Source organism: Balaenoptera acutorostrata, chromosome 13 (genome assembly GCF_949987535.1).
Source record: "Balaenoptera acutorostrata chromosome 13, mBalAcu1.1, whole genome shotgun sequence".
Lineage (NCBI taxonomy): Eukaryota > Metazoa > Chordata > Mammalia > Artiodactyla > Balaenopteridae > Balaenoptera > Balaenoptera acutorostrata.
The window spans coordinates 67,174,951-67,198,459 of NC_080076.1; the positions used below are offsets into that span (position 1 = coordinate 67,174,951).

A 23,509-nucleotide genomic window follows, 5' to 3' on the forward strand; every position below is an offset into this window, starting at 1 on the left:
GCCATCTGCCCACCTGTCTTCAGCACCTTCCGTCCTGGCCCTCAGGTGCCTCCTAGCCCCATCCAGGAGTAGGCAGGGGCTCCTAGGGACCCAGTCCAGTGACCCTGTGTGTGTTGGACCACAACCAACCATGCAGAGCTGGGACCAGCAAGGGCTGGTTACTTTTTCTCTCACTCCATCTCCTCCAGTCACAGGAAGGCAAGAGCCACCATTCTGAGCCCCCTGGGGGCTGGTAGGGAGGTGGGGCCCCACCCAAGGGTCTCAGTGCTTCCCCTTCTGCAACAACCCCCAGAATCCCTACCCCCACACTCCCAGACCAACCACAGTCACTTTTTCAGCCAGGATCTCATGGCCCTCAGAATTGTTATTGACATGTTGATTATTAACCCATTTTACAGAGGAGGAAAATCAAGGCTTAGAGAAAGGGAGGGTCCCAAGGTCAGGAGCATAAGTGGGAGGCAGATGGAAGGCACTCATCCCACACCCCACCCCTAGGGTATGTAGCCCACGGAGCAGTAATAATCCGCGGCGTCTTCAGGCTGCACAGGGCTGATGGTCAGGATGCAGGCATTATGGGCTGCATCCGTGGCTGCCGAGAAGCGGTCAGGGATGTCAGGGGGGCGGTGGTGGTCCTCCTCTGAGCGGTAGTGGAGGAGCAAGCGGGGGGCGCTGCCTGCCCGCTGCTGATACCAAGACACGCCGTAGTCCCCGACGGTGGCATGGCGGGGGCTGAGCATGCAGGAGAGTTGGGCCACTTGGCCTGGGAAAACCAGCAGTGTGTCCGGCTGGGTCAGGGTTGGCTGGGAGGCTGAGAGAGACAGACACACTCAGGTCTGGCCTGGGCCCCTTCCTTCCTGCCCCTGCCCCACAAAGTCTTGGTCAGACTCCCAGGAGAATCCGCTCCCAAAAGCTCACAGCCCGGTGCCATGGGATCGTCACTGGGTGGGGCACAGAGCTGGCGACCCCTAAGCCCCCATTAGTGTCATGTTCCCAAGGAGCCATGTTCAGCTAAGGATCTAGAGTTCAGAGGGTGATCTGGTGGTCTCTGGGCTGCCCACCCTCATCCCTTGCCCTGCAGACCCCTATCACTTTGGTCACACTGGCTTGTCCAAACCCTGGCTACAGACTGACAACCCCCAAGAAGCCTCCTGGGCTGTTACTACCCACTGGCTCAGCCTCTGGCCACTGGCTGCTGAAGACCTTCTCAGGCTTAGCTTGTTCCTGAGGCCCTGTGGGGTAGGAACCAGCCCACACCAGCTTCCCCTCTGAAAAACTCAAAAGATGACAAGTCTCTGAGACCCCCAAGAGTCAGAGTCCAAAGGGACCCTAGCAATCTGGTCATTCACAAATGGGGAAACTGAGGCCCACACAGAGAAATGACTTGCCTCAAGTCTGGGGCAGGGCCACCTGTGGCCAGTTCTCCTCTCCACCTCAAGGACACTTCCAAAACCTTCCCCACTGCCCACATGGATTTGCTTCCTTATAGGGGGCTTCCAGAGCCAGTGTGGGAGTCCTCCTCTGAGCGGTAGTGGAGGAGCAAGCGGGGGGCGCTGCCTGCCCGCTGCTGATACCAAGACACGCCGTAGTCTCCCACTGTCTCCCACTCCACCCTCGGGTGAGCAAGGCCCAGGGAGGGCTCACCTGCCAGGAGGACCCCAGTCAGAAGGAGGGCCAGATGCCAACAGGCCATGGCCAGAGGCAGGGAGGCAGGTGGGAGTCGCTTGTTGTGTTGGGCTTGCGCTGGGCGTGCTCCAAGTGCTTCAGGGCACACTGGGGAGGCTGCTGGACCACGACAGGGCATGCAAATCAGCCCACTGACACGGTGGGAGGGCGGTGCTGGGCCCCAGCAGCCAGACCTTATCTTCCCAGACGTCAGCATCCCAGCCCCACAGGGCCTTCTTGAGAACAGAAGCCCGGAAATCCACATGTGCAGTTAGAGCAGGTGGCTGCTCTTCACTGAGTTATAACTCATACGGTCAAGTGCACAAATCTTACATGTATGGCTCAATGATTTTATATATATATCCCTGCAGCCTCTACCCAGACCAAGATTTAGAACATTTCCATCACCCCAGAAGGCTCCCTCATGCGCCTCCCCTGCCAGTAACGCCCTCTTAGCCCCCAACGGTAACCGAGTGGGACTCTGTGGTTAATCAGTTTTGCTGTAGAACGTCAGCTATAAATGGAGTGATAGTGTGTCCTCTTTTGTTTCTGCTTCTTTTGTTAAACATTATAAGAGTCATCCGTGTGTGCAGCAATGCTTAATTCATTGTCACAGCTGTGTGTAAGCCACTGTGTGGATAGCCACAATTAGTTTATCCATCTCCTGTTACTAGCCATTTGGGTGCTTTCATCTTCGGCTATTTCAAGGAGAACCGCTGCGAGCATTCCTGCCTGTGTCACTGGTGCACCTGAGCTCTGGTTTCTGCTGGGCAGGCACCCAGGACGGGGAACGTTTCCATTTAGTGTTGGGGTTTTTTTGGCCGCATCGCACCACGCAGCATGCGGGATCTTAGTTCCCAGACCAGGGAGCAAACCCGTGCTCCCTGCAGTGCAAGCGCAGAGTCCTAACCACCGGACCGCCAGGGAAGTCCCCTTTCTGTTTAGTTTTAGTAGATACCGCCAGGGTTCCCAACATGGTTGTGCCGATCTGCAATCCTGTTGTGGGTAAAAGAGTTTGCCAGACTTAGGGGAGCTGACTTTGGTTGGGATTCAACCCACGTTGGGATTCAAACCTGAATCCCAGATCCTCCTCCTCTTAACTGCACAACTTCAGCCAAGTTCCCCTCTCTGTGCCTCAGTTTCCTCATCTGGAAACTAAAAATGAGCATTGTGCCAGCCCAAGTGTTGTGAAGATGCAAAGTTAGGACTTTGTGGGAGTTCCTTGGTTGCCTAGTGGTTAGGATTCTGGGCTTCCATTGTGTGGCCTGGGTTCAACCCCTGGTAAGGGAACTGAGATCCCACAAGCTGCACGTTGCAGCCAAAAAAAAGAAAAAAAAGAAAAACAAAAACAAAATAAAACATAGATAGGACTTTGTGTGTATTAATCATGCCTTTTATATTCTCTATCCTGATGGTTTGACATCTGGGGCCTTGCTGACCTTGGAGGGACTGGCCCTCCCAGGGTCAGCCAGTTCCTAGAGACAGTAACACACTTTTCAAATGCAAACCAACCATTCCTGAGTCCACACTCCCCCGACCGCCTCCCCTAAGGGGCTCTCTCATTGGACCACTGCCCTCCTGCCCTGTCACCCAGGGCAAGTACCAGACAACCAGGGACGGTTCCTGTGCCCCAGAGCATGAAGGTATTCCAAACAGCCAACCCTGAGCCTGCTCACCCCACCTCACTGTTCCTTCCCTCAGAAACCACAATAGAGGCTCCCGCCCAGAGTTCCCCCTCTCTCTCTCTCTCCTGACCAGCCCTGGTGCTTTCCCATGTGGCCTCCCCCACCATGGGGTGTCATACCTCCTCCACTGCGGAACTGTAATAAACCATCTCCTCAACGGCAATCATGTCCTGATCTGCTGGCCTTACCAAGTACCTAAAAAATAATAAAACAAGTTAAAGCAGTGTGCTCTCGTTACTTTGTAGCCTTGAGAGCTCGCTTGGGGAAGGTTACAAAGCTCCCACTGTGGGTCCCACTCCAGTCCTAACACCTCCTTAGGGCACCTCCATGACACTCAAGACAAAAGACCCCTCCTCGGTGGCCCTAAAGACAAACCCCTCGGAAAACAGAGGGGTGGTCATTGGAGCTGAGGGTACAGGCCGGGAGTTCCATTCCTTCCAGAATCTGGCTGCAGCCACTCCTGGGCTGTGTTCTGCAGGACACGGGTCCCCAGATTTTGGAAGAAAGTGCCCTGCCTGTAAGTTTGGGAAATGCTGCCCCAGGGCTTTCCCCAGTGCTGCCTCTGAGCGCCTGCTGCAGGCTGAGCACCCAGGTAGCACTCAAAAGGGTTACTGCGTTCCATCCTCACGCTAACTTGCCCGTGGTGCTGTGAGCCGTGCCAGTGGTGCCGTGAGCGGTGCCTCTCACTGCTTTACAGGTGTGAGCACTGAGGCAAGTCCTGTCCAGAGGCAGTGATGCTGACGAGCTGCGGGGACGATCTGGGCCTCCCCCTGCCTTCTGCCTTGAGCTCTGCCTGCAGAGGGGGGATGAATAGTCTAATCACCGGGGAGCAGTGGGAGGGCAGCTAAGAAGGAGGTATCCTGACCTGCCATGAGTCCAGAGGCCCAACCACAACCAGACGGAAAGAGGGGCAATGCAAACGCTGCAGACGCTGGAAAACAATGGCAGTTTCTTACAAAGTTAAACATACTCTCTGCAGAGGACCCAGCAATCCCTCTTGCTGAGAGTTACAGTAGATAAATGGAAACATCTCTTCACCCAGAGACCTGTGGGTGAGTGTCTGTACTGGCTTTACTCATAGTCACCCAAAACGGGAAACAATCCAAACAGCAGCAGGTGAGTGGATCCACAGACCGTGGCACCTCCAGGCAGTGGGACCCTCCCGGGTGATGAAAGGAAGGACCCATTGACACCGGTTGACGACCCCGACCCCGGTGAATCCCGCACGCATGGAGCTAGGTGAAAGCAGCCGCACCTGAAAGGCTCCGCGCTGTCTGTTGCTTCCCTCTCTGTGACATGACAGTCTAGAAGAGGTGGGGGCAGGGAACACTGCAGCGCTTGCCAGGGGCTGGGGTGACCACAAAGGGGCATGAAAGAATTTGGGAGAGTGACGGAAATGTTGTGTATCCAGGCTGGTGGTGGTTCTGTGAGACTTGTCACAACTGGAAAACACTCAAAAGTGTTTTGTTCACTCAAAAGTGAATTTTACTGTATGTAAACCATAACTCAATAAACTTGACTAAGAAAGGAAAGAAACAAGGACAGAAGAGAGGGAGGCTGGGAGTGAGCCCCGGGCAGGGGGCCTTGAGTTGATAGGGAGCCTGCGAGGTTGGTGAGGATCCCGCTTCTGCTACAGCCATGCCAGCACCCCACCCCCAGGAACCTCCCCCGCTTTCAGCCTGGGAGCTCTGTCTCTACTGGTGAGGGGATGTGGTCTCTGGACATCCCTGGGCCCTGAGGCTCCAGCCCCCACTAGAGCCCTGCGTCAGGGAATGTCCGGACCCTCCCCAGAGCCCGTTACCGGGATACTGGGGGGAAGGCATTTCCTGCCTAGACCTCTTGGCAGCTCCCACTCCCATGGAGACCAGCTTGGAAGCTGGGAGAGCCTGAGTCTTCTCTGATTACTCTGATCTAGCTAGCGGGAGGAAGAGGAGGCCAAGGCTCCTGGACTAGCTGCAAGGACCCCCTGGGCTGGTGGAGCCCAGCCCCAAGGGCGGCTGAGCGGGGAGCTGCACCTGGACCCACCCACCCATCACTCCCCCATCCCCGACACACACATCTCCTGCAGGGTGCCGCACGGGGTAGATCTCAGCCCCAGCTCCTTCCTTAGTCAGGAAGTTGGGGGTTGGGGGATCAAAGCCCCTACATCTGTCTCCTTCCCCCTGCAGCATGTTTATCACGGTGATGTCTGGAGGTAAGTGGGGTCCCCTGTCCCGGCAGACTGGTGGGGGTACATTCCCTCTGCCTTGAGGGAGAGTGGGGAGGCGGCGTGGGGAAGGGGTACACATGGGAAGGGATGGGAGAGTCCCTTGAGGGGAAACCCTGGCTGGGTCCTGGGAAATGCGCGTGGGCTCCTCTAGGAGCCCACGGGCCACGCAGCAGCCAAGCCGTTGCCGTGGAGCAAATGTTCAAACTGCTCCATCCCTTAGCTGGTCAGTGGTCCTCCAGCTTCAGGGGGCATGAGGCACCTAAAGCTCTAGCCCCAGCTGCAGATTCCTGACCTTCTGGTGGAGGCGGGGCTGGTGCGGGGTAGGGGGTGAGGGGCTGTCAGGTGCCTGAGGTGGGGCTGAAGTGGGAGGGGAGGGTCGCGTGAGAAAGGCAGAAGTTGTGCACCCCGGTCACCGACATCTTGGGAGATGGAAGGGGGTACATTCCGAATCTCGTAGCCCCATTCCCTGCTCTATAGGGAAGAGATGGGAGGGAGGCAGAGGGTCCCAGTTTGGGGGGAATAGAGCGTGCCATTCGTTCACCTCTGCTCCTCCCCCACAGCTGGCTGCTGGGAGCTGGTGAACCCCTGGTGCAGCCTGGTGATCCTCATCACCCACCTGAGGCAGAGGGGGCAGGTGCCCCTGGATGGTGAGGGGGCAGGGAGGGGTGCTGGGAGGACTGCTGAGGGCCCCCAGGCAGGGATTCCAGCCCTGCCCTGCCTCCCTCTCTGCTCCCCCAGCGACCATCGCCCTCCTGGCTGAGGACGGGCACCTGGTGAACCTGGGTGAGGGACTGGAAGAGGGGCCTTCCCTGGCGCCCTCCATGGGCAGCCCCCTGCTGCAGGAGCGTGGGACCTATGTCCTAGTGCAGATCATCAGTAAGTGGGGCCCCAGATTCCCCCTGTGCAGCTATGTTGGAATATAAGAGGGGGGACAGCAGCCACAGACCACCCAAGCCCTGCCGAGCCCCAACTTTGGCCAGGACCTAGCCCTGACCTTCCCATCCAATGCCCTGTCCTGACCCCACTGTGGACCAGCAAACAGGTCCAGAGTGAGAGGTGGGGGTGGGGACCACCAGGCCAGCCAGGAATCAGCCTTCTTCCCTCTGCAGAGTGCAAGCGTGGGGCCCCCACCTGCTATGAGTCCCTCCTGGAGAACCTGGATGAGCGGTGTCCAGAGCTGGCAGGTGAGTGTCACAGGAGAGCCCCAGGGGGAGGGTGTGCCTTCCCACCAGCCCCCCACAGGCAGGATTCTTGGGCCTTCCAGAGGAGCTGCGCTGGCTGTCGGGCCTGCCCCCCTGGGCGATGGCTGGAGAAGGCACGCCGGCACTCTGCATGGCCACCAGGAGCAAGGCCCTCCTTCACGGCCCCGAAGGGTGGGCTTCCTGCTGTCTGGGACCCACTAGCTGGGGCCGAGAGCCAGGTAAGGAGGAGACATGGATCCCTGAGGGGATGCTCATGTCCTTCCCAGGGGACAGATGTGTGTGAGAGGTGGACCCCAATGGCAACCCCCCTCAGAGACACACACGTATACCCACAAGATGGAAGACACTATATCCAGAGACAGGTCCCCACCATCCCGCTGGAGGCTAAGTGCCTGCACAAGGGCAGGGAGACGTGGAATAGGGCCTGGCACACCGTAGGTGCTCAGTGCAGAGCTGCTGAATGAACTCAGTGAAGGCAGCAGCACAGAGTGTGTGATGGCGTTTGAAGGGCCAGCACCTCTGTTCCGGCAGGCCCCGTGACCTGGCACATCACGGCCAAGTGGCCGAGCTGGACTCAGATCCAAGGGGGTTGGCCGTGACCTCTGCCTGGCGTGATCAGGCGCAAAGGCCCAGCAGTATTCCTCTTGCAGAATCTGGAATTTCTGGGAAATTGTAAGGTCGCTGACAGAACGTGAGGCCGCCGCGGGGCTCCTAAGGTGTGGGTGTGGAGAAAGGGATCCAGAGGCAGAGATGAGAAGGGTGGAGGGGCAGGGGTCCCTGAGAGGAGACAGCACGCTCCTCCAGGGATTCCGGCCCCCAGGAGTCAGACGCCCTTGAGGCTTATGGTCACCTGCTAATGCCTCACCACCCAGTCTGGACTGCCCGAGGCTGTCAGATTACACCGGATTACAAGGTCACCTTCCCCACCCAGGACACCAGCTGAAGGTGAAGCATCCCACTCCACAGTGGGACATCCATCCATCCCCCCCCACCCACAGAAAGTCCAATGAGAGCGGACACAGCAGGCTCAGATCTAACATAAACTATTTTAATTGCACATTTTCGTCTCGGGTCATCTGTGGGGTGAGAAACCCCCTCCTCACTTCCAGTCCCAGCTATGTGGGTACAATCTGACATCATGGTCTGGCTGTCGGTGAAGGGGTGAAGGTGGCTGCAGGGCTGGCCCCTGAATCTGCACCAGTCTCTTCAGGGCAGGGAGCTCAGACCTGCAGAGGGAGGGCCGGCACAGGTGGAGGTCAGGCCACAGGTACAGGAGGGACCACTGCTCCCGCCCCAGCAGGGGTCAGGGCCTCCCGCTCACCGTGGTTGTACTTGCACTGCTTCAGGGCCTCGCTGAAGCCCTCGCACAGGGTCAGGTCGCTCTGAGCAGTGGAGCAGTCCAGAAACTGCCTGATCTCATAGGCGCAGGGCCCCATCTGCAGGGGCTGTGGGGCAGCGCGGGCCGGGGCCTGGGGTTACAGCACAGGAAGCAGCAAGGTCAGCTTGGGGTTGGCACCCAGAAGAGAACTCCAAAGCTGGGGGTGCCAGCTGCCCCTCCTAATGCCCCCAGCCCTGCCAGGCCCAGCCTGCCCTGTTTAGCCTCAGCTGCTCCATCCCTGAAACAGGGTGAGACCACAGCCCTCTCAAAGCCACCCTGTTGGTGCTGGTACAGACAGCATTCCCAGCTGCCTCATAACAGGTATGCTGGCAGGTGGGGGTGGGAGGTGAGAGAAGGTTCTAGAAAAGCCCAGTGCTCTGCTGGAGTATGAGCCCTACCCCCACAAGTTCTAGCACCTTCCTGCTCAGCAACACTGTTCCTCATGACCTCCGACCCCACCACTAAGCCAGAATTTGGTTCAGTACTGGTGGGGTGCCCAGTGGGGGACAGGCCAGCAGAGAACAGACCCAGAGTCACTGGCTACCCTTCACCCTTGGGTGCAGGGGCTACAGGAAGGGGCTGCCTGGGAGAGAGAGAGCACGGACTCAGGAACTTCAACATCCCTCCTTTCTACTAGGGTTAGGTGACCTTGGGCCAGTCTCTGAGCTCCTAAGGGCCTCAGTTTCCCCATCTTTAAAGGGCTGGTTGGTGTCTGTCCACAGGGGTCTAGGGACCTTGGCCTCAGGGGAGGGCCAGGGAGAGCCAGCCTGTGACCAGAGGCCAACAGCAGAGCGACTACTAGGACCCTTCTTGGGCACAGTCCCCGGCCGAGGCAGCTCTGGACACCCTGGACACTCCTCGCTGGACGTTCCGGCAGCTCCCCGCTCAGTGGCCTTGAGAGAAGGCGGCCTCAGTTTCCCCTGAGCCCTTGCTCACCTGCTGGGCAGCAGCCTGGGCGGGCTCTGAGCTCCCCCCGCTCAAGGCTCCGGTCAGGGCGCTGCCCACGACGTGTCCCACAGCCGAGCCCACGGCCACTCCTGCGGCCGTGGTCGCCATCTGCGCCATCAGGCCGGGCTGGCCCGACGGGGCGGGGGCCGGGGCCACGGCCGAGGGCGGCGGGTGCGCGGGCGGGTGGGCAGAGGGCGCGGCGTTGCGGCTGCGGGATGGGAAGAAGCAGGGTTAATCCCGGCGGGACTCCAGGCCTGCGGCCCCAGGGACCCGCAGCTCCAGAGAGGTACCCTCTCCTCCTCCCCGAGGGTGGACGACCACCGTCTTAGACGCGTGATTGCGGTACCCCCGCCCCTCCCCCGCCAAGATGGCGCAGCAGCCGCCAAGGTCACGCTGTCACGCCCTTGGGGGCCGAGCTTCCCCAGACCCCACCCTGCGGGCCCTCGTCCCGCTCCCACCTGGCTGGCCGGGCGGCCATGCTACGGCTCCCCCGGGGCATGGTGGCGGCGGTGGGACCGGCTGAGCCAAGTCGGAGACGGCGACTGTGACTGCGGTTCCGGTTCTGGGACGAACGCGGCGGCGCCTGTCACGGCAGGCGCTGCGGGGCGGGGCCGGGGCGGGGCCTCGGGGACACGCCCCCGGCCGGAGGCTCGGGACCCGGCGCCAGGCTGCACCCCCGCGGTTCACCCGGCCTCTCCATCCGGCAGCACCCGTTGCCGGTGACCCTGCGCCCTCCCAGCTCCTGGCCCGAGCTATGTGCGCCCTGGGGACACGGGCCGCTGTCGTAGGGCACCGAGGGCGTACGCAGGAGCGAAGGGCCTGGTCCTTCAAAGACCACCGCGGAGCTCTGGGAGTGGAGCTAGGGGCTGTCCCGCGCTCGGGAAGGGGGGCACTGGGAGGCCGGGCCCTGCCCCTCCCCCTCCTATCGGACTGGGCTCGCTGGCTCCGGCGTGGCCTCAGGGTCGCGGGTGGACTGGGCAGGGGAAGAAGCACCCACCCTCCGTGACGGTCCCCAGAGCTCCCGCCAGGGGGCGTCCGGACCGCTCTCGGACTCCTTCCCGGCAAAATCACTGCGGGGCGCGGGCAGCCCCCGCTGGGGTGCGACGAGGCCCCCAGCGTGGCCCTCCACCCAACCCGACCCCCTGCCCCACGGATGCAGCGCCAGACCCCGACAGCGTTTACGCAGCGTGTCCCTCCCAAAGGCCGTAACCTAGAGGTGTTTGCGCAGGTTTGAATCCTGTGGCCTCGAATTTTACCACCTTGGTTCCAGGCCCAGGGCAGGGCAATGCCGAGTTTAGGACGCTTCCCAGCCCTTCGGGAACTGGAGGTTTTCATAGTCTTTTATTGCTACCCTTAGAGGGGAGAGGTTCTGACCTCTTTACCACCCCCTCATCACTGTCCCCTATGCCCGAGGGAGGCCTTCCAGCACCAGGACTGTGGGGAGGATGAAATCGCCCACAGCAAAATCATGGGGGAGGGGTCCCTCTGTGAGGAAGGGGCGGAAGGGACGGAGGGGACATGGGCAGTGCCTGGCAGGCTCAGCATGTCTCTACTGTGTCCCAACCACACAGTCCTGTCAGCCAGCCTGGGAAGCAGGGCCCTCCCCTGACCCCCATCTGGGCCTGGGCCAGAATTTTCTCCTCTCTGCAGTGGGGGTGACCATTGGCCTCGAGGTGAGGGAAGCATGTGAAGGGTGGCTACTCTCTCCTCATAGACATGCCAGGCCTGGTCCAGCCTCCACCCCTTTACTCATGCAGCCCCTGACCACTTGTTCCCATTGCCAAACTGGCCCATCCTAGGCTGATCAGGGTCCTCCTCCTGCAGGAAGCCCTCTGTGACCAGCCCAGCTTGCTGTAACCATGGCTCTCCACTGCGGCCTGCAACGTGGGAGGCTGTTACTTGAGCTTCCATGACAGGTGGACTGCGGTTGCGCAAAGCAAGGCCATGCTCCCCTGGAGGCACTCAAGACCACTTAAGGTAGTTACACAAATATTTTTACTGTCTATATTTTCAGGTGTATCGGAAAAAAATGTATAATTAGCTCATCAAATCTATGATTTCTTGACCAATGTGGCTAAAATGAGGCTGAAGTAGGCATTTCAATTTTTAAAAGTAAATCACTTTAAAGAAAAAGATGGCAAACAGCCCAGGTAGTAAAAATCACTGCTGTCTTTCCTCTCCTTGCCCTCTAGGGGTCTCTGTAGAGCCTCCCTGGAGAGGCTGTGAAGGTTCCCAGGAGTGGGACCCGGAGGGAGGGCTGAGTCAGCCGGTGTCCCTCTCCTCCCCCTCCCCACACCGCCTCCCCCTTCTTAGGCCCAGGATGGGTGCCCACAGCCTCAGCCTGAGGCAGCTCAGCACCCCGCCCACCAGGATGGGAGCCACCGCCTGTGTCCTGGCTCCCCAGCGTTGCCCATGATGGAGCGGATTGCCTGGCAAGGTGGTGAGGTCCATGGTCATCACAGGGAGTATATGAGCCTGGAGGATCCCTTCCAGCGTGTGGTCATCACCCCCTCCTCTGATTCTCACCTACTTATCCTCGGTCTCAGAAGGCTGGGCCGGAGGTGTCCAGAGGAGTCTGTTAGTTCCTGACCAAGGGGCAGCCTGGGCCCCCAGTGCCCCACTCAGACACTGCCCACCATGGCTTTCTGCCCGTACCCTCCCTCCAGCTGACCAGCTAGAGGGCCTTCTGGCCCCTCTGCCTGCCTGCTGGTTTGGAAAAGCCTGATCTCGTCCCTCCCTCTTAGGGCTTCAGTTTCCCCATCTATAATTGTCTATGGTTCTGCGCCAAGCTGGGGTCCTGGCCAGCCGCCTCCATATGCCTCAGTTTCCTCTGGGGCACATTTTAATATCCCTTTCCTCACAGGGGCTATAGTGCCATCTTCCAGATGGATCAGCTGAGGCTCTGAGGAGTGGCAGAACTTGCCCGTGGGTACCGCCACCTGTCACAGGCTAACAGGAGGTCAGAGGTCAGGCCCCCAGGGAGACCAGCTAGGGATGCGCCTTCCAAAGGTGGCCTGGGCAGGAGGGGGAGGAGTGAAACGCGGCTCCTCTCAGACTCTCCACCGCATCGGGGAAACTGAGGCCCGGAGCAGCACCGGCTGGCCAGGGTCCCCCAGCACCAGGCCCCTGAGACCACAGGGCCGGCCCCCCCGGGAAGGACTGGGTCCGCGGGCCGGCCCCCGCCTGGCCAGCCCTCCCCGCCCACCTCCCCCACCCTGGCCGCCCGCACGGGGCGAGTGCAGAACAAAAGACGCGGGGGCGGGGCCGGGCGGGCGGGGGCGGGGCGGAGGCTATAAGGGGCGGCGGCCCAGCAGGCCCAGCAGGCCCAGCAGCCCCGGGGCGGATGGCTTGGGCCGCCCGGCTCCGCGGCGCGGCCACGCGCGCCCTCCTGCTCCCGCTGCTGCTGCTGCTGCTCCCGCCGCCGCCGCTGCTGGCCCGGGCCCCGCGGTCGCCGGTGAGTGCCCGCCGCCGGCTGGCCGCCCCCCGCCAAGGGGCGCCGGGCACGCGGGCTGGGCCCGGTGGCCGAGCTGGACCCACGGGGATGCCCGGGGTGGCCCGCCGCGGCCCGTTACCCGAAAAGCTGTCTGGGTTCCTGGGGGGCGTGATAGATAGTGAGCTTCCCGTCCCTGGAGGTGTGCAAGTGGAGCCTGCGCCGGGATCGCTCAGGCTGGTGAGCGGGACTCCGCGCCCCCTCCCAGCTCTGGGACCTGCTCCTCGGCGCCCCGGCCGAGATACTGGGGTGTGTGTTGGGGGAGGTACAGCGGGAGTGGCTACAGGGCCCCCTATTCACTGCAGGGACAAAGCCCAGCAGGTCTCAGGCTGGCGTCAGCCTCCAGATGTGTGGCCTCCGTGAGCACACCTCCAGGCTGGAGGATTAAGGAAGCGCTGGGGAGGGCAACCGGTGCCGGGGAAATGGGGTCTGAGCCTGGAGGAGGCGCCACCGCCTGGCACCTGAGAGTGGCGATGTTGGGGGGCGTGGAGCCAGGAGGCAGCATGAGTGTGAGAGCTAGTGTGTGTTATATGAGTTGGGTGAGAAAGAAGGGGCCGAGAGCAGGGAGTCGAGACCCTCAGAGAGCAGGGGGTAGGGTCAGAGAGGGAAGGGAGAGGAAGGTGTGATCAGAAGAGGAAGGAGGTCCCGGCATGTGTGACAGCCTGTGTGTGCCTGGGAAAACTGCACCCTCCCCTCCGGCTGGCGCTTGGGGGGACCAGTCCCAGGGGCGGCCAGGTGGGCCTGGGGTCACAGCCTGGGCAACTGCAGGCCCAGAGCCCGCTGGGTGCCCAGCCCACTCAGACGCCCAGCTGAGCATCCAGCCAGCCCAGGCAGGGATGGGAGCATTAGAGGGGTGGCAGGTAGAGTCCAGTGAGGAGGGAGGTCTGGCCAGGCTGGGCCCCTCTGTCCAGCCACGCCACCTCTGCCCTCCCCTGCTCTGGCTATAGGAGCAGGAGAGGACAGAAGGGGTGGTGGGCACCTCAGTCCAGGGACCCTGCCTCTTTCCCAGCCCCTCCTGGTCCCCTAGACCTTGGGGCAGAGTCAGAAATCACCCTGGGTAGCTGGTGAATCCATGGGGTTCGGGTATGGGAGAGACCTGGGTTTGAACCACGTGACCCTAGGGGAGCCCTCTGGAGCCTCAGCACCCCCCACCTGTCTTGTCTGGGTGGGTGGGAGGCAACAGTGCCCACTGCTGGGCTGAAGAGTATATGAGGTGAGGCCAGGAGAGGGCTCAGCCAGGCACACTGGAGACATTGTCACCTGCAGCTGCTACTTTGCCGCTTGTGTGGGGTCAGTCGGGTCTGGGTCTGAGCTGGGCCGTTGTCTGTCACGCTGCAGATATGCAGGGAGCATTTGGGGTCGCCTCCGATTTGTTTATCCCCGGACTGCTGTTGGCAGGGCCAGAAAAGCTCTGTAAATATTTATCCATCCCAGTTCACAGCCTTCAGGGTTGATGAAAGCCCCGCCGCCCAGTGGGGTGGACGCTGCCTTCCCTTCTGGAGCCAGCGGGGGAGGTGGGGGGAGATGGACCTGCCTGCCCACCAGCGGTGTGACTTGGGCAGGTTGCTTGATCTCTCTGAGCCTCAGAGGGGCATAGAATGGCGTGGTGATGCTCCCTGCCTTCCTCACAGTCTAACCAAATGCCCTCCCCTCAGGGTCACCTCCTGCCCACAGTAGAGAGAGTAGCTATGAGTAACTGTCCTGCTGGACCAACAGCAAACAGGCCCAGAGAGGGGCACACCCAGCCTGGCCTTACCCAGCACTTTCCAGTCTGGGGTCTTCCCTCACCTCCCCTCTGCTAGGTACCTCCCATTTTCCTAATTGGAGGTTGACCCAGGGGCTGACCCCAAGCCTCTAGCTCAGCCAGGAGGCTGAGTTCCCCAAGAAATTCCTTGAGCATGTTTGAGGCTGTGGTTTGGTGCCCGCCAGAGAAGGGTGGGGTGAAGGAGCTAGGCACCCTCCCCAGGGCAGGCTGAGGGAGGCCGCTGGCCGAGGAGGAGGCGGACCTTCTCCGAAGAGGCACATTTCTCAGGAATGTGGGTTTTGGAGACAGGCCAGAGCTGGGGGGATGGGGGGCTATGGGTGGGGAGGCATGAACCCCAGGTCTAGGCCCAGCTCTTGGCTGACTTGCTGTGTGACCCTGAGCCAAGACCTTGACCTCTCTGGGCTCTGTTTCTTCCCCTGGGAAATGGGATAAGACCTGCTCCCCAATCCCCCAGGGCTGTAGATGAGGCCAGGCGTGGTCTATGCCCACCCCCCACCTCACTGCCTCCCAGCCGCCCTGGGGGGACTGGCACACCCATCTGAGGAATCAGGTTGCTGCGTGCCAGGCCTTGCAGCTAGGGAGGGCCCCTGGCCCCAGGCCGGAAAGGACTTGGGAAGACAGAGTGCGGGAGGTCGGCAGGGCAGGGAGCATGTGTCCCATCCCAGCAATGGGAAACTGAGGCCAAGAGCCCTTAAATGGTGGCTCCAAAAAAAAGACCCCACTGCCCAGGGGCCTTGATCCTAGTGCCTCCTGCTCATTCGCTCTCCAGTACCAATGAACGTGATGTGGGCGGGGAGCAAGAGGCCCCTGGCTTGTGGGTGGACCCAGCACGAGTCACTCTTCCTCTCTGGGCCTGAGAGCTCCCTTCTAGCTGCAACTCCTTTGTTACGATTTAAAGTCTGGAAACTTTAGGGGAGCTGTAGGGAATTGGGTGGAGCAGATTCCCAGGTGTGGGAGGGGAGGGCCCACGGGGCAAGAAGCCAGACCAGGAAGAGGCTCTTCTCTGCACCAGACGCTGCAGTGGGCATTACAGATGGAGGTCATTTAGCCCTTTGCCATGGCGCCATTCCCATTTGACAGATAGGAAAGTCGAGGCTAAGAGAGGACAGTGACTTGCCCAGGGTCACTCCATCCAGGGTCTCCACAGCACAGAACTGGGCCTTCTGAATCTCAGCCCGTGGCTCTTTCTGCTGCACTGACAGTCCCATGATCCAGGAGTCCTCGTGGGGGATCCATGAGGACTTGGTGCCTCGTGGGGGCAGGAAAGGAAGGCACACCCATCCTCCCTCTGTGGCTGGCTGCTCAGGCCTCACTGGGGGGGCAGAGGAGGGAGCAATTTCTGCTCGTGGGCATAAACAGCTGGCAGGCTGGGCTCTGGGCTGTTTGGGACTCCCAGGAACGACGCAGCCCTGGCCTTCCTGGGGAGGGTCCTCAGACCCTGGCCAGGGTTGGGGGGAAGGAATCTATTTATCCTGGAGGTCTACGGGCTAGACCTTCCTGGGGAGGGGAAGGTGCAGGCCGTCATGGCTCGTCACATAAGTCTGGGGTCCACATCCTTGATGTGAGACCTGGCATGCATATCCTCCCCAACTTATGCCGGGGGTGGGGGCGGGGAGGTTCAGTGAACCTGCCTCCAGAGTGCCTGGGAAGTGGCAGGTGCTTAATCATTTCCCCTTCCTCCTCTTCTGTCACCAAGGTGAGGCCAGCCTGGGTCCCTCCTCCAGGGGTAGGGTGACCCCAGCCTGAAGAGCAGAGCAGAGTAGCAAGTAGGGGGTGGGCTGTGAGTGCAGACAGCCCGCCACCTGCCAGCTGTGCCCCCCGCAAGTTGTTTAACTTCTCTGGGCTCCGGGTCCTCACCTGAGAAATGGGGATGATGACTGCAGAGATGGTGGGAGGTCCCATCAGGGGCTGAGAGCGTGTCCGTGGAGCAGTTGGCAGCGTCCTAGCCTAGATACGGGTGAGCTGCAACAGCCATCAGTACTTAGTACTGGCACACTCAGTATGGCTGGGCTCTGTCAGGTGATCAGCCATTCAAGAAGCAACTCTGAAATGGGGAAAACTGGCCCAGGGCCTCACACCCCAGAAGCTCTAGAAGTCTAGAAGACCCCTTCATGATGGGGAGTCCTTGGGGGTTGAGTGGCTCCAGGGGGTTGAGTTCTTGGTGGCTCTGGAATCGGGAGCTGGGGGGGTTGGGATGCTCATCAGAGCTCTGGGGCACCCAGGGCCTGGGAGAGCCGCCAGAGGCAGAGGCCAAGGGTGGGGCCCGGGTGGCCCGGCTCCCGCCCCAAATATGGCTGTGGGGAGGCCACAGCGGCCCTGACCAGACAGGCCCAGACTAGACAGGCGCTGAGTCTCTCAGCAGACGGCACTGCTCTGTGCCTCTCCCCCAGCTTTACTGTGTCCCAAACCGGGCCTTCGCCCCCTGCCTGGGATGCCAGAATCCTCACCTGGCCCGGCCATGCCCTTGCTGGGTGACCCCGGTGGGTCTCTCTACCTCTCTGAGCTTCTGTTTTTTCCATGCATGAGAACTGCGACCTCCATCCTGGGACTCTCGGAGGGTGGGAGCTCCAGGTCAGAATCACTGTTTGTGGTCCAGGGGCTCTGGTACGGTGGGGCTGGGTGTCTGGTAACTGTCTGCCCCCCATACCCCCATGGAGGGGGCAAACAGAGCACATCTAGCCCCGCCGTGTACCCAGCCCTGGCAGGGCGTGAGCAAGACTGCCCCCAGCAATCAGACCTCAGTTCCTGGTGCCCTTCGCACTTTGTGTGCACTGCCTGGTTCATCCTCAGATCCACGCTCTGGGGAAGTATCGTCCCCATTTGTCAGCTGAGCAAATTGAGGCAGGACTGCAGCCTCTCCACGCTGGGGAGTGGCTGCCGTGGCTGTCCTGGGCAGGAGCCAGCTCACGTAACTGGAGAGGGCAGAGTGGGGGCCGGGGGCGCCCAGGAAGAAAGGGAGGTGGAAAGGTATCTGCTGGGGGGGTGGAGGGGGAGCTTCCCTGGCCTTTCCTTGGAAGCTTTGTGGGGTCCCTTCCTGGGTGTGTGTGAAGAGTACAGTCAGGGCTGCACCCCAACCCAGTCCTCACCAGCCCAAATGGTGGGAGCAGGTGCCCGGCAGCCCAGGCCCTCCACAAGGGGGCAGGAGGCGGTAGGAGGCCTTGGAATCAGCATCTGGACGCCAGTCAGCCTGTGCCAAAGGGCCCTGCTGCGTGACGGCCTCAGCTTGGCCATCGACACGGCCGGCTGGGGTCAAGTGAGGGTGCGCTGACCGTCCACACCTCTGACCGTGGGCCACCAGGACCCAAGGCCCGAGCAGGCCCCCGCATCCTCTCTCCTGCACAGGATGCCCACCGCCGCCACCCAGTGAGGAGGGGGCCGCAGCCCTGGCGTGAAGCTCCTCCCAGCAGCCCGGCACCTGCCCCGACTGCCCAGGAGGCCCCTCAGTCTGCCACCGGCCCCAGACCTCCCCGCTGCGGCGTGCCTGACCCGCCGGACGGGCCAAGCGCCCGCAACCGACAAAAGCGGTTTGTGCTGTCGGGCGGGCGCTGGGAGAAGACGGACCTCACCTACAGGTAGGGCCAGGGGCTGCGAGCAGGCTTTCGCCCTCCACCTACCGCCCTCACCCTGCTTCTTGAGACACAGTTGTGCCGGATCCCCATGGTAATAGGCTGGTGTATCCACTGGCCCCTGAGCCCCCTGGGTCAACACCCCAAACCCACACTTAGATGCCCACACAGATGGTACCCCCTGCACCGATGCCCTCTCCCAGCAGAGGAGTCTCAGCACATGCCTGGTCACACCGTAGACATGTGGGGACACAGCCTTCAGTCAGCCAGGCAGCCTCTGTGGGGATGCACTAAGGGCCAGGTCCTGGGATTCTGTGGTGAATGAGGCAGACACGGCCCCTCCTCTCAGCGAGCTAGGTGTTATCCACACCGGGTTCATATCTATCGCTGCAACTCGGGATCCGAGCAGGTAGGGAGCAGCAGTGGCAGGACAGGTAATAGCTCAGGTGACCTGAGGCCCCTCGGGGTGATGCAGTGGGGCTCATCCTGGGAGAGAAGGTGTGAATACTGGTGTGGTGCCCCGAGGCATTGGAGCCGAGACTGCTGGGGGCTCCGGAAATGTCCTGGGTGGGGAGCTGGGAACCAGGAGGGGGCAGGTCTAGGGCCCAAGGTCTCCCCACAGTGAGCAGTATAGTCAGGTCTAGAAGGTGGGCCTTGGGGCTCCTGGTCCTGTGTTCTTTCCACCCAATGCAGATACCCATGGGCACCTGAGGACACAAACCCACACAAAGATGTGCCCATGTGGCAGAGGGACTGGTGTGCCACATCTGAGGCCCAGAGCACACCTGGCCTGTGTCGTGCATGCCTGCTCCCCGACTGAGCAGCATCCAGGGGCAACTCCTGGCCCAACAGCCATCAGGGGCTGACGCTGCCCCATGAGCCAGGTCCAGGCCCCTCCTCCTCCCCCAGGATCCTCCGGTTCCCATGGCAGCTGGTGCGGGAACAGGTGCGGCAGACGGTGGCAGAGGCCCTACAGGTATGGAGTGATGTGACGCCACTCACCTTTACCGAGGTGCACGAGGGCCACGCTGACATCATAATCGACTTCACCAGGTGAGCCAGTGGCCGGGGACCCCTCTAGGAATGAGCCCCACCCATCAGCAGCCACTGACTCTGCCCCCACCCCCCTGCAGGTACTGGCATGGGGACAACCTGCCGTTTGATGGACCTGGGGGCATCCTGGCCCACGCCTTCTTCCCCAAGACCCACCGAGAAGGGGATGTCCACTTCGACTATGACGAGACCTGGACAATCGGGGACAACCAGGGTATGGGCTGGGGACCCACTTTCCAGATGGGGCTACTGAACATCATAGAGAATGGGGACTTGCCGAGGTCCCTGAGCTGGGCCCGCAGCTCAGCGTCTTGCTGCAGGAGCTCGGGGATTGCTGGGCTATCTCCCTTTTCCAGGCACAGACCTCCTGCAGGTGGCAGCCCACGAATTTGGCCATGTGCTAGGGCTGCAGCACACGACAGCTGCTAAGGCCCTCATGTCCCCTTTCTACACCTTCCGATACCCGCTGAGCCTCAGCCCGGATGACCGCAGGGGCATCCAGCACCTCTACGGCCGGCCTCGGCTAGCCCCCACCTCTAGGCCCCCAGACCTGGGCCCCGGGGCCGGGGTGGACACCAACGAGATTGCACCTCTGGAGGTGAGGCCCAGGAGGGTGGGGAGGCAGGAGGTGAGGCCCTGCTTCCAGCCCCGACCCCCACTGCTGGCCTCTGTGGCTCCAGTGCAGGCTCTTTCTGACTCTTCTCTCCTACCCCAGCCAGACGCCCCACCAGATGCCTGCCAGGTCTCCTTTGATGCAGTCGCCACCATACGCGGCGAACTCTTCTTCTTCAAGGCAGGCTTTGTATGGCGGCTGCGCGGGGGCCGGCTGCAGCCCGGCTACCCTGCGCTGGCCTCGCGCCACTGGCAGGGGCTGCCCACCTCCGTGGATGCAGCCTTCGAGGATGCCCAGGGCCACATCTGGTTCTTCCAAGGTGAGTGGGGGCTGGAGGTCACACTTCAGGAATATCATGGCCAAGGGTAGGGTCAGACGGCAGACATGATGAACAGATGGAGGGTGCCCCGAACTCTTGGGGCCAAGGAAGAGTATGGCTCACTCCTCTGGGCACAGCTGGGAGGCTTCCTAGAGGAAGCGGCTCTCGAGGTTGGAGTAGAATTGAAGGTATCACACCCCATGGAGCATGTGTGATCGTTACCCCTGGTCTAGAGACGAGGCTCTGGGGCTCAGAGGTGGTGAAGTGACCTGCATGAGGGCACAGCTTGGAAAAGGCAGAGAGGGATGTGATCTGGGTCTGGCAGAGACGAGAGCCTGGAGCACTGCAGGCGGCAGGGACTTCACAAAGGCCCAGCTGGGGCCTGCTGCAGCAGGGCTGGGCCCAGGGATGGGCAGCAGGTGCCTGTCCGGGGCAGCCAAGTGCAGGGAAGGAGCAGGAGCCAAGGCGGCCTCTCTGCTGCTTAGAGTAAACTTTCCCATGTGTACCTCCCAGTGCCTGCATTGCCCAATGTCCTACTTGGGGGTGGGGGGTGCCAAGCAGGCATTGCTGGCCTTCATGTTTTACGGACAAGGAAACTGAGGCTGGGAAAGTCCGTGGCCATGGTGGTGGCTGGGTGGGTCCACAGTGACTGGATGTGGCAGTTGGGCAGCTCATTGCAGCCTCCACTCTCTAACAGGAGCTCAATACTGGGTATACGATGGTGAGAAGCCAGTCCTGGGCCCCGCACCCCTTTCTGAGCTGGGCCTGCTGGGGTCCCTGGTCCACGCCGCCCTGGTCTGGGGCCCCGAGAAGAACAAAATCTACTTCTTCCGAGGCGGAGACTACTGGCGCTTCCACCCCAGCACCCGCCGTGTGGACAGCCCCGTGCCCCGCCGGGCCACCGACTGGCGAGGGGTGCCCTCTGAGATCGACGCTGCCTTCCAGGATGCTGACGGTGCGCTGGGGGTAGGGTGGCTGGGGGAAGCGGGGTGGTGGCTGCATCTCCCACCGGTGGTGGCTGGGCATCAGCTCTCATTGCGGGTCCTCTGCCTGGCAAACTCCCTCTCCACCCCCTCCTCGTGCCAGGGCAGTGCTAGACCCCTGTGCTGCAGATGAGGAGACTGAGGGCCAGAGAGGTGCAAGGACTTGCCAAGGTCCCTCGGTCATGCCTCGTGAAGTAATAACTGCTGCTTGCTGAGGGCCAACGAGGCTCTGGGCACAGTGCTGAGCTCTGTACACGTCTCATGCGATTTCCCGATGTAGCATCTGTTATGAACCCAGTTTCCAGAAGAGCAAAGAGAGATTCAGGTGGTGAGGTCCCTAACCGGGGCCACCAAGGTGGACAGAGCCAGGACCTCCACCCAGGCAGTCCCTGCTTCTAGCCGAGAGCCACCTGCCTCCTGTGATCTTGAAGCAGTAGATCTGGGACTCACAGTCCAGCGCTCTCTCCCATGTCCCCCCTTTGCTTCTGTGCTCCCCCACATCGGGACCTGCTGGGAGAGCTGTCTTGTAGTGGCCTCGGGCTCCTGGGCTCCAGGTCGCCAGTGTCCCCCATCTGACTCAAGGCGCAGGAGAGGTGGTGAGAGGGGCAGGATTTGCTTTCCTGAGAGGCAGGAGTTGGGCCTTCGAGGCTCTGGCCTCTGTCAGGCTGGGTGGTAGCTCAGACCAGCCCCTGGGGCAGGCAGAAGGGCTTGCCCAAAGGGAGGTTTTGGAAGGGACACCCTGGGGTCTACAGGTTTCAAGGAACTCAGCAGTGGCCAAGGTCTGCCCACCGGGACTTCCCCCTGTGTCCACTCGCCCGGCCTGACCCTCCTGTCTCCTCAGGCTATGCCTACTTCCTGCGAGGCCGCCTCTACTGGAAGTTTGACCCTGTGAAGGTGAAGGCCCTGGAGGGCTTCCCCCGCCTCGTGGGCCCTGACTTCTTTGGGTGTACCGAGCCTGCCAATACTTTCCGCTAACCACGGCTTGGATGTCCTCAGGGCCCTTAACCCCTGCCAGGACACTGACATCGGCTGGAGACCATGGCCATCTTTGTGGTTGTGGGCACTGGGCGCGGCATGGAGCTGTGCCTACTTGGGGGGGGGGGTGTGCACTGCCATCAGGACTGCGGGGAGGGCCGCGCGGGTTGTGGCCACTGCCAGTGACTGCCTCAGACTGGGCAGGGCAGCTCCGGCATTAAGTGTGAGGGTGGCCTCAGGCCAGCTCCACCCAACCTATGCAGGTCATGGTCAAACCCAGCTGCCCTGGGTCTCTGTCCCCATCCCTCAGGGTAGCACCTCAGCAGGGCTGGGGGAGTTGGAGCCCTCACTGTCCTGGCTGTGGGGTCCCACAGGGTGCTGGCATGTGGGTCCCAGGGCACTGTGCCTTCTGCCTTTTCCTGAGAAGTCGGCTCTGGGTAGGTGCTTGGAACTGGCTGCCTTCCAGTTGGTGGTTCTGGAGACCTGTTCCCCAGGATCCAGGGCACAAGGGCCAGGCAGCTGGGGAGGGGGGTGCTTCCTGCCAGAGACCCTGGGACCTGGAGGCCCCAACATACCTCAATCCTATCACGGGTCGGATCCTCTCCAGCCCTCACCCCACACCAAGCCCTCCAAAGCCATGTAAATGTGTACAGTGTGTATAAAGCCTTTTCTTTCTTTCTTTTTTTTTTACTGAGGACTGCCATTAAACATGGTCATTTTCTACCTGCCTGCCTGGGGTGTCTCTGTGACTGCAAGGCCAGGATGGGGGGAGAGCTGGGCCAGGGAGGTGGGAGGCCTGGCTGGGGACCTGCTCTGCCCTGGGAGCCAGGGTTACAGCCCACCCCACCCCCAAGCCCCTGGTCCTCGGGGCCGGGTGCCCTGCTTAGGGCTTCTCCTCATCTTGCTGGATGCCTGGAGTGGCTTTATAATCTGTTCCCTGCCTCCCCAATGGCCCCTCATACCCTCCTCCACCAAGTGGTGGTCGCTTTTTCTGATCATGCCACGCTCCAGCCCCTATCCTGCCGCTGTCGAAACACAGAACAAAACTCATGGTTACCACCGCCAACCATTCCTAACTCTCCAGGGTCTCCTCGCCTGCCACCCAGCCCCACGCGAATGTTCTTCGGAGTGGCACCTACCACGACTGCCATTTATCAGATGGAACCATAGGAAATTGTCAGCAGTGGGCCGTTTTTGACCTACTGCAATTGTTCAACCGGATACACGGATGCTTTGATGCTTTCCTGTGTGTCAGGCCCCGCTCCAGCTGTAAGCGCCCCAGGGCAAGGCTGTCTGGCTTCAGTGCACCGGGCTTGTGGCAGGCATAAAGCGCAGAGTTAAGGAGGGAATGGAGACGGTCCCCGCGCCCCTGCCAACCCCAGCACTCAGAGGATGCACCAGCCAAACCAAACACCACCTGGGCCTTGAAATCCTGCAAACCCCATCCCCAAAGCCACAGGAACAATGTGGGCCCGGAGCTGGGATAGCGGTCCCTTAGCCCTCCTATCTGCTGAGCTGCACTGAGTTCTTGGGCCGAGGAAACTGAGGCATATGTGCTTCTGGCCTCCTCCAGGCCTTCAGGCCTCGCCTCGTTCCTCCTCACTGGGCTGAGTTACAGTCCCAGCTGTGAGACTGGGAAGACCACCGCCTGAGTCAGGGCT

General features: G+C 61.3%; 4 protein-coding genes across 8 annotated transcripts; 2 read left to right on the forward strand and 2 right to left on the reverse strand.

Annotated features, from left to right (window-relative positions):
* Nucleotides 1-491: 491 nt before the first annotated feature.
* On the reverse strand, nt 492-1,690 carry LOC103000995 (V-set pre-B cell surrogate light chain 3). Its single transcript, XM_007196301.3, has 2 exons — nt 1,642-1,690; nt 492-808 (listed from the first exon to the last, which is right to left on the reverse strand). Exons 1-2 carry the CDS (start codon nt 1,688-1,690, stop codon nt 492-494), a joined length of 366 nt encoding a protein of 121 aa, XP_007196363.1.
* A 3,826-nt stretch (nt 1,691-5,516) lies between these two features.
* On the forward strand, nt 5,517-6,959 carry C13H22orf15 (chromosome 13 C22orf15 homolog). Its single transcript, XM_007196369.2, is given in 6 exon segments — nt 5,517-5,541; nt 6,117-6,203; nt 6,295-6,432; nt 6,666-6,740; nt 6,821-6,844; nt 6,847-6,959. Coding segments are annotated over 6 exon segments (462 nt in total).
* Nucleotides 6,960-7,785: 826 nt separating this feature from the next.
* On the reverse strand, nt 7,786-9,702 carry CHCHD10 (coiled-coil-helix-coiled-coil-helix domain containing 10). The gene is made up of 4 exons (XM_007196370.3): nt 9,543-9,702; nt 9,073-9,292; nt 8,080-8,227; nt 7,786-7,984 (listed from the first exon to the last, which is right to left on the reverse strand). The coding sequence occupies exons 1-4, from the start codon at nt 9,581-9,583 to the stop codon at nt 7,965-7,967; spliced, it is 429 nt and encodes a 142-aa protein (XP_007196432.3). The 5' UTR covers nt 9,584-9,702; the 3' UTR covers nt 7,786-7,964.
* Nucleotides 9,703-12,403: 2,701 nt separating this feature from the next.
* On the forward strand, nt 12,404-21,989 carry MMP11 (matrix metallopeptidase 11). 5 transcript variants are annotated; one of them, XM_057526327.1, is made up of 8 exons: nt 12,404-12,538; nt 17,682-17,911; nt 18,815-18,958; nt 19,039-19,172; nt 19,279-19,556; nt 19,674-19,890; nt 20,588-20,845; nt 21,715-21,989. In XM_057526327.1, exons 1-8 carry the CDS (start codon nt 12,428-12,430, stop codon nt 21,846-21,848), a joined length of 1,506 nt encoding a protein of 501 aa, XP_057382310.1. In that variant the 5' UTR covers nt 12,404-12,427; the 3' UTR covers nt 21,849-21,989. The 5 variants fall into 5 exon arrangements, with proteins under 5 accessions (XP_057382310.1, XP_057382313.1, XP_057382311.1 ...); XM_057526330.1 differs by having other exon boundaries at nt 20,726-20,845; XM_057526328.1 differs by having other exon boundaries at nt 19,315-19,556.
* The last annotated feature ends 1,520 nt before the right edge of the window (nt 21,990-23,509 follow it).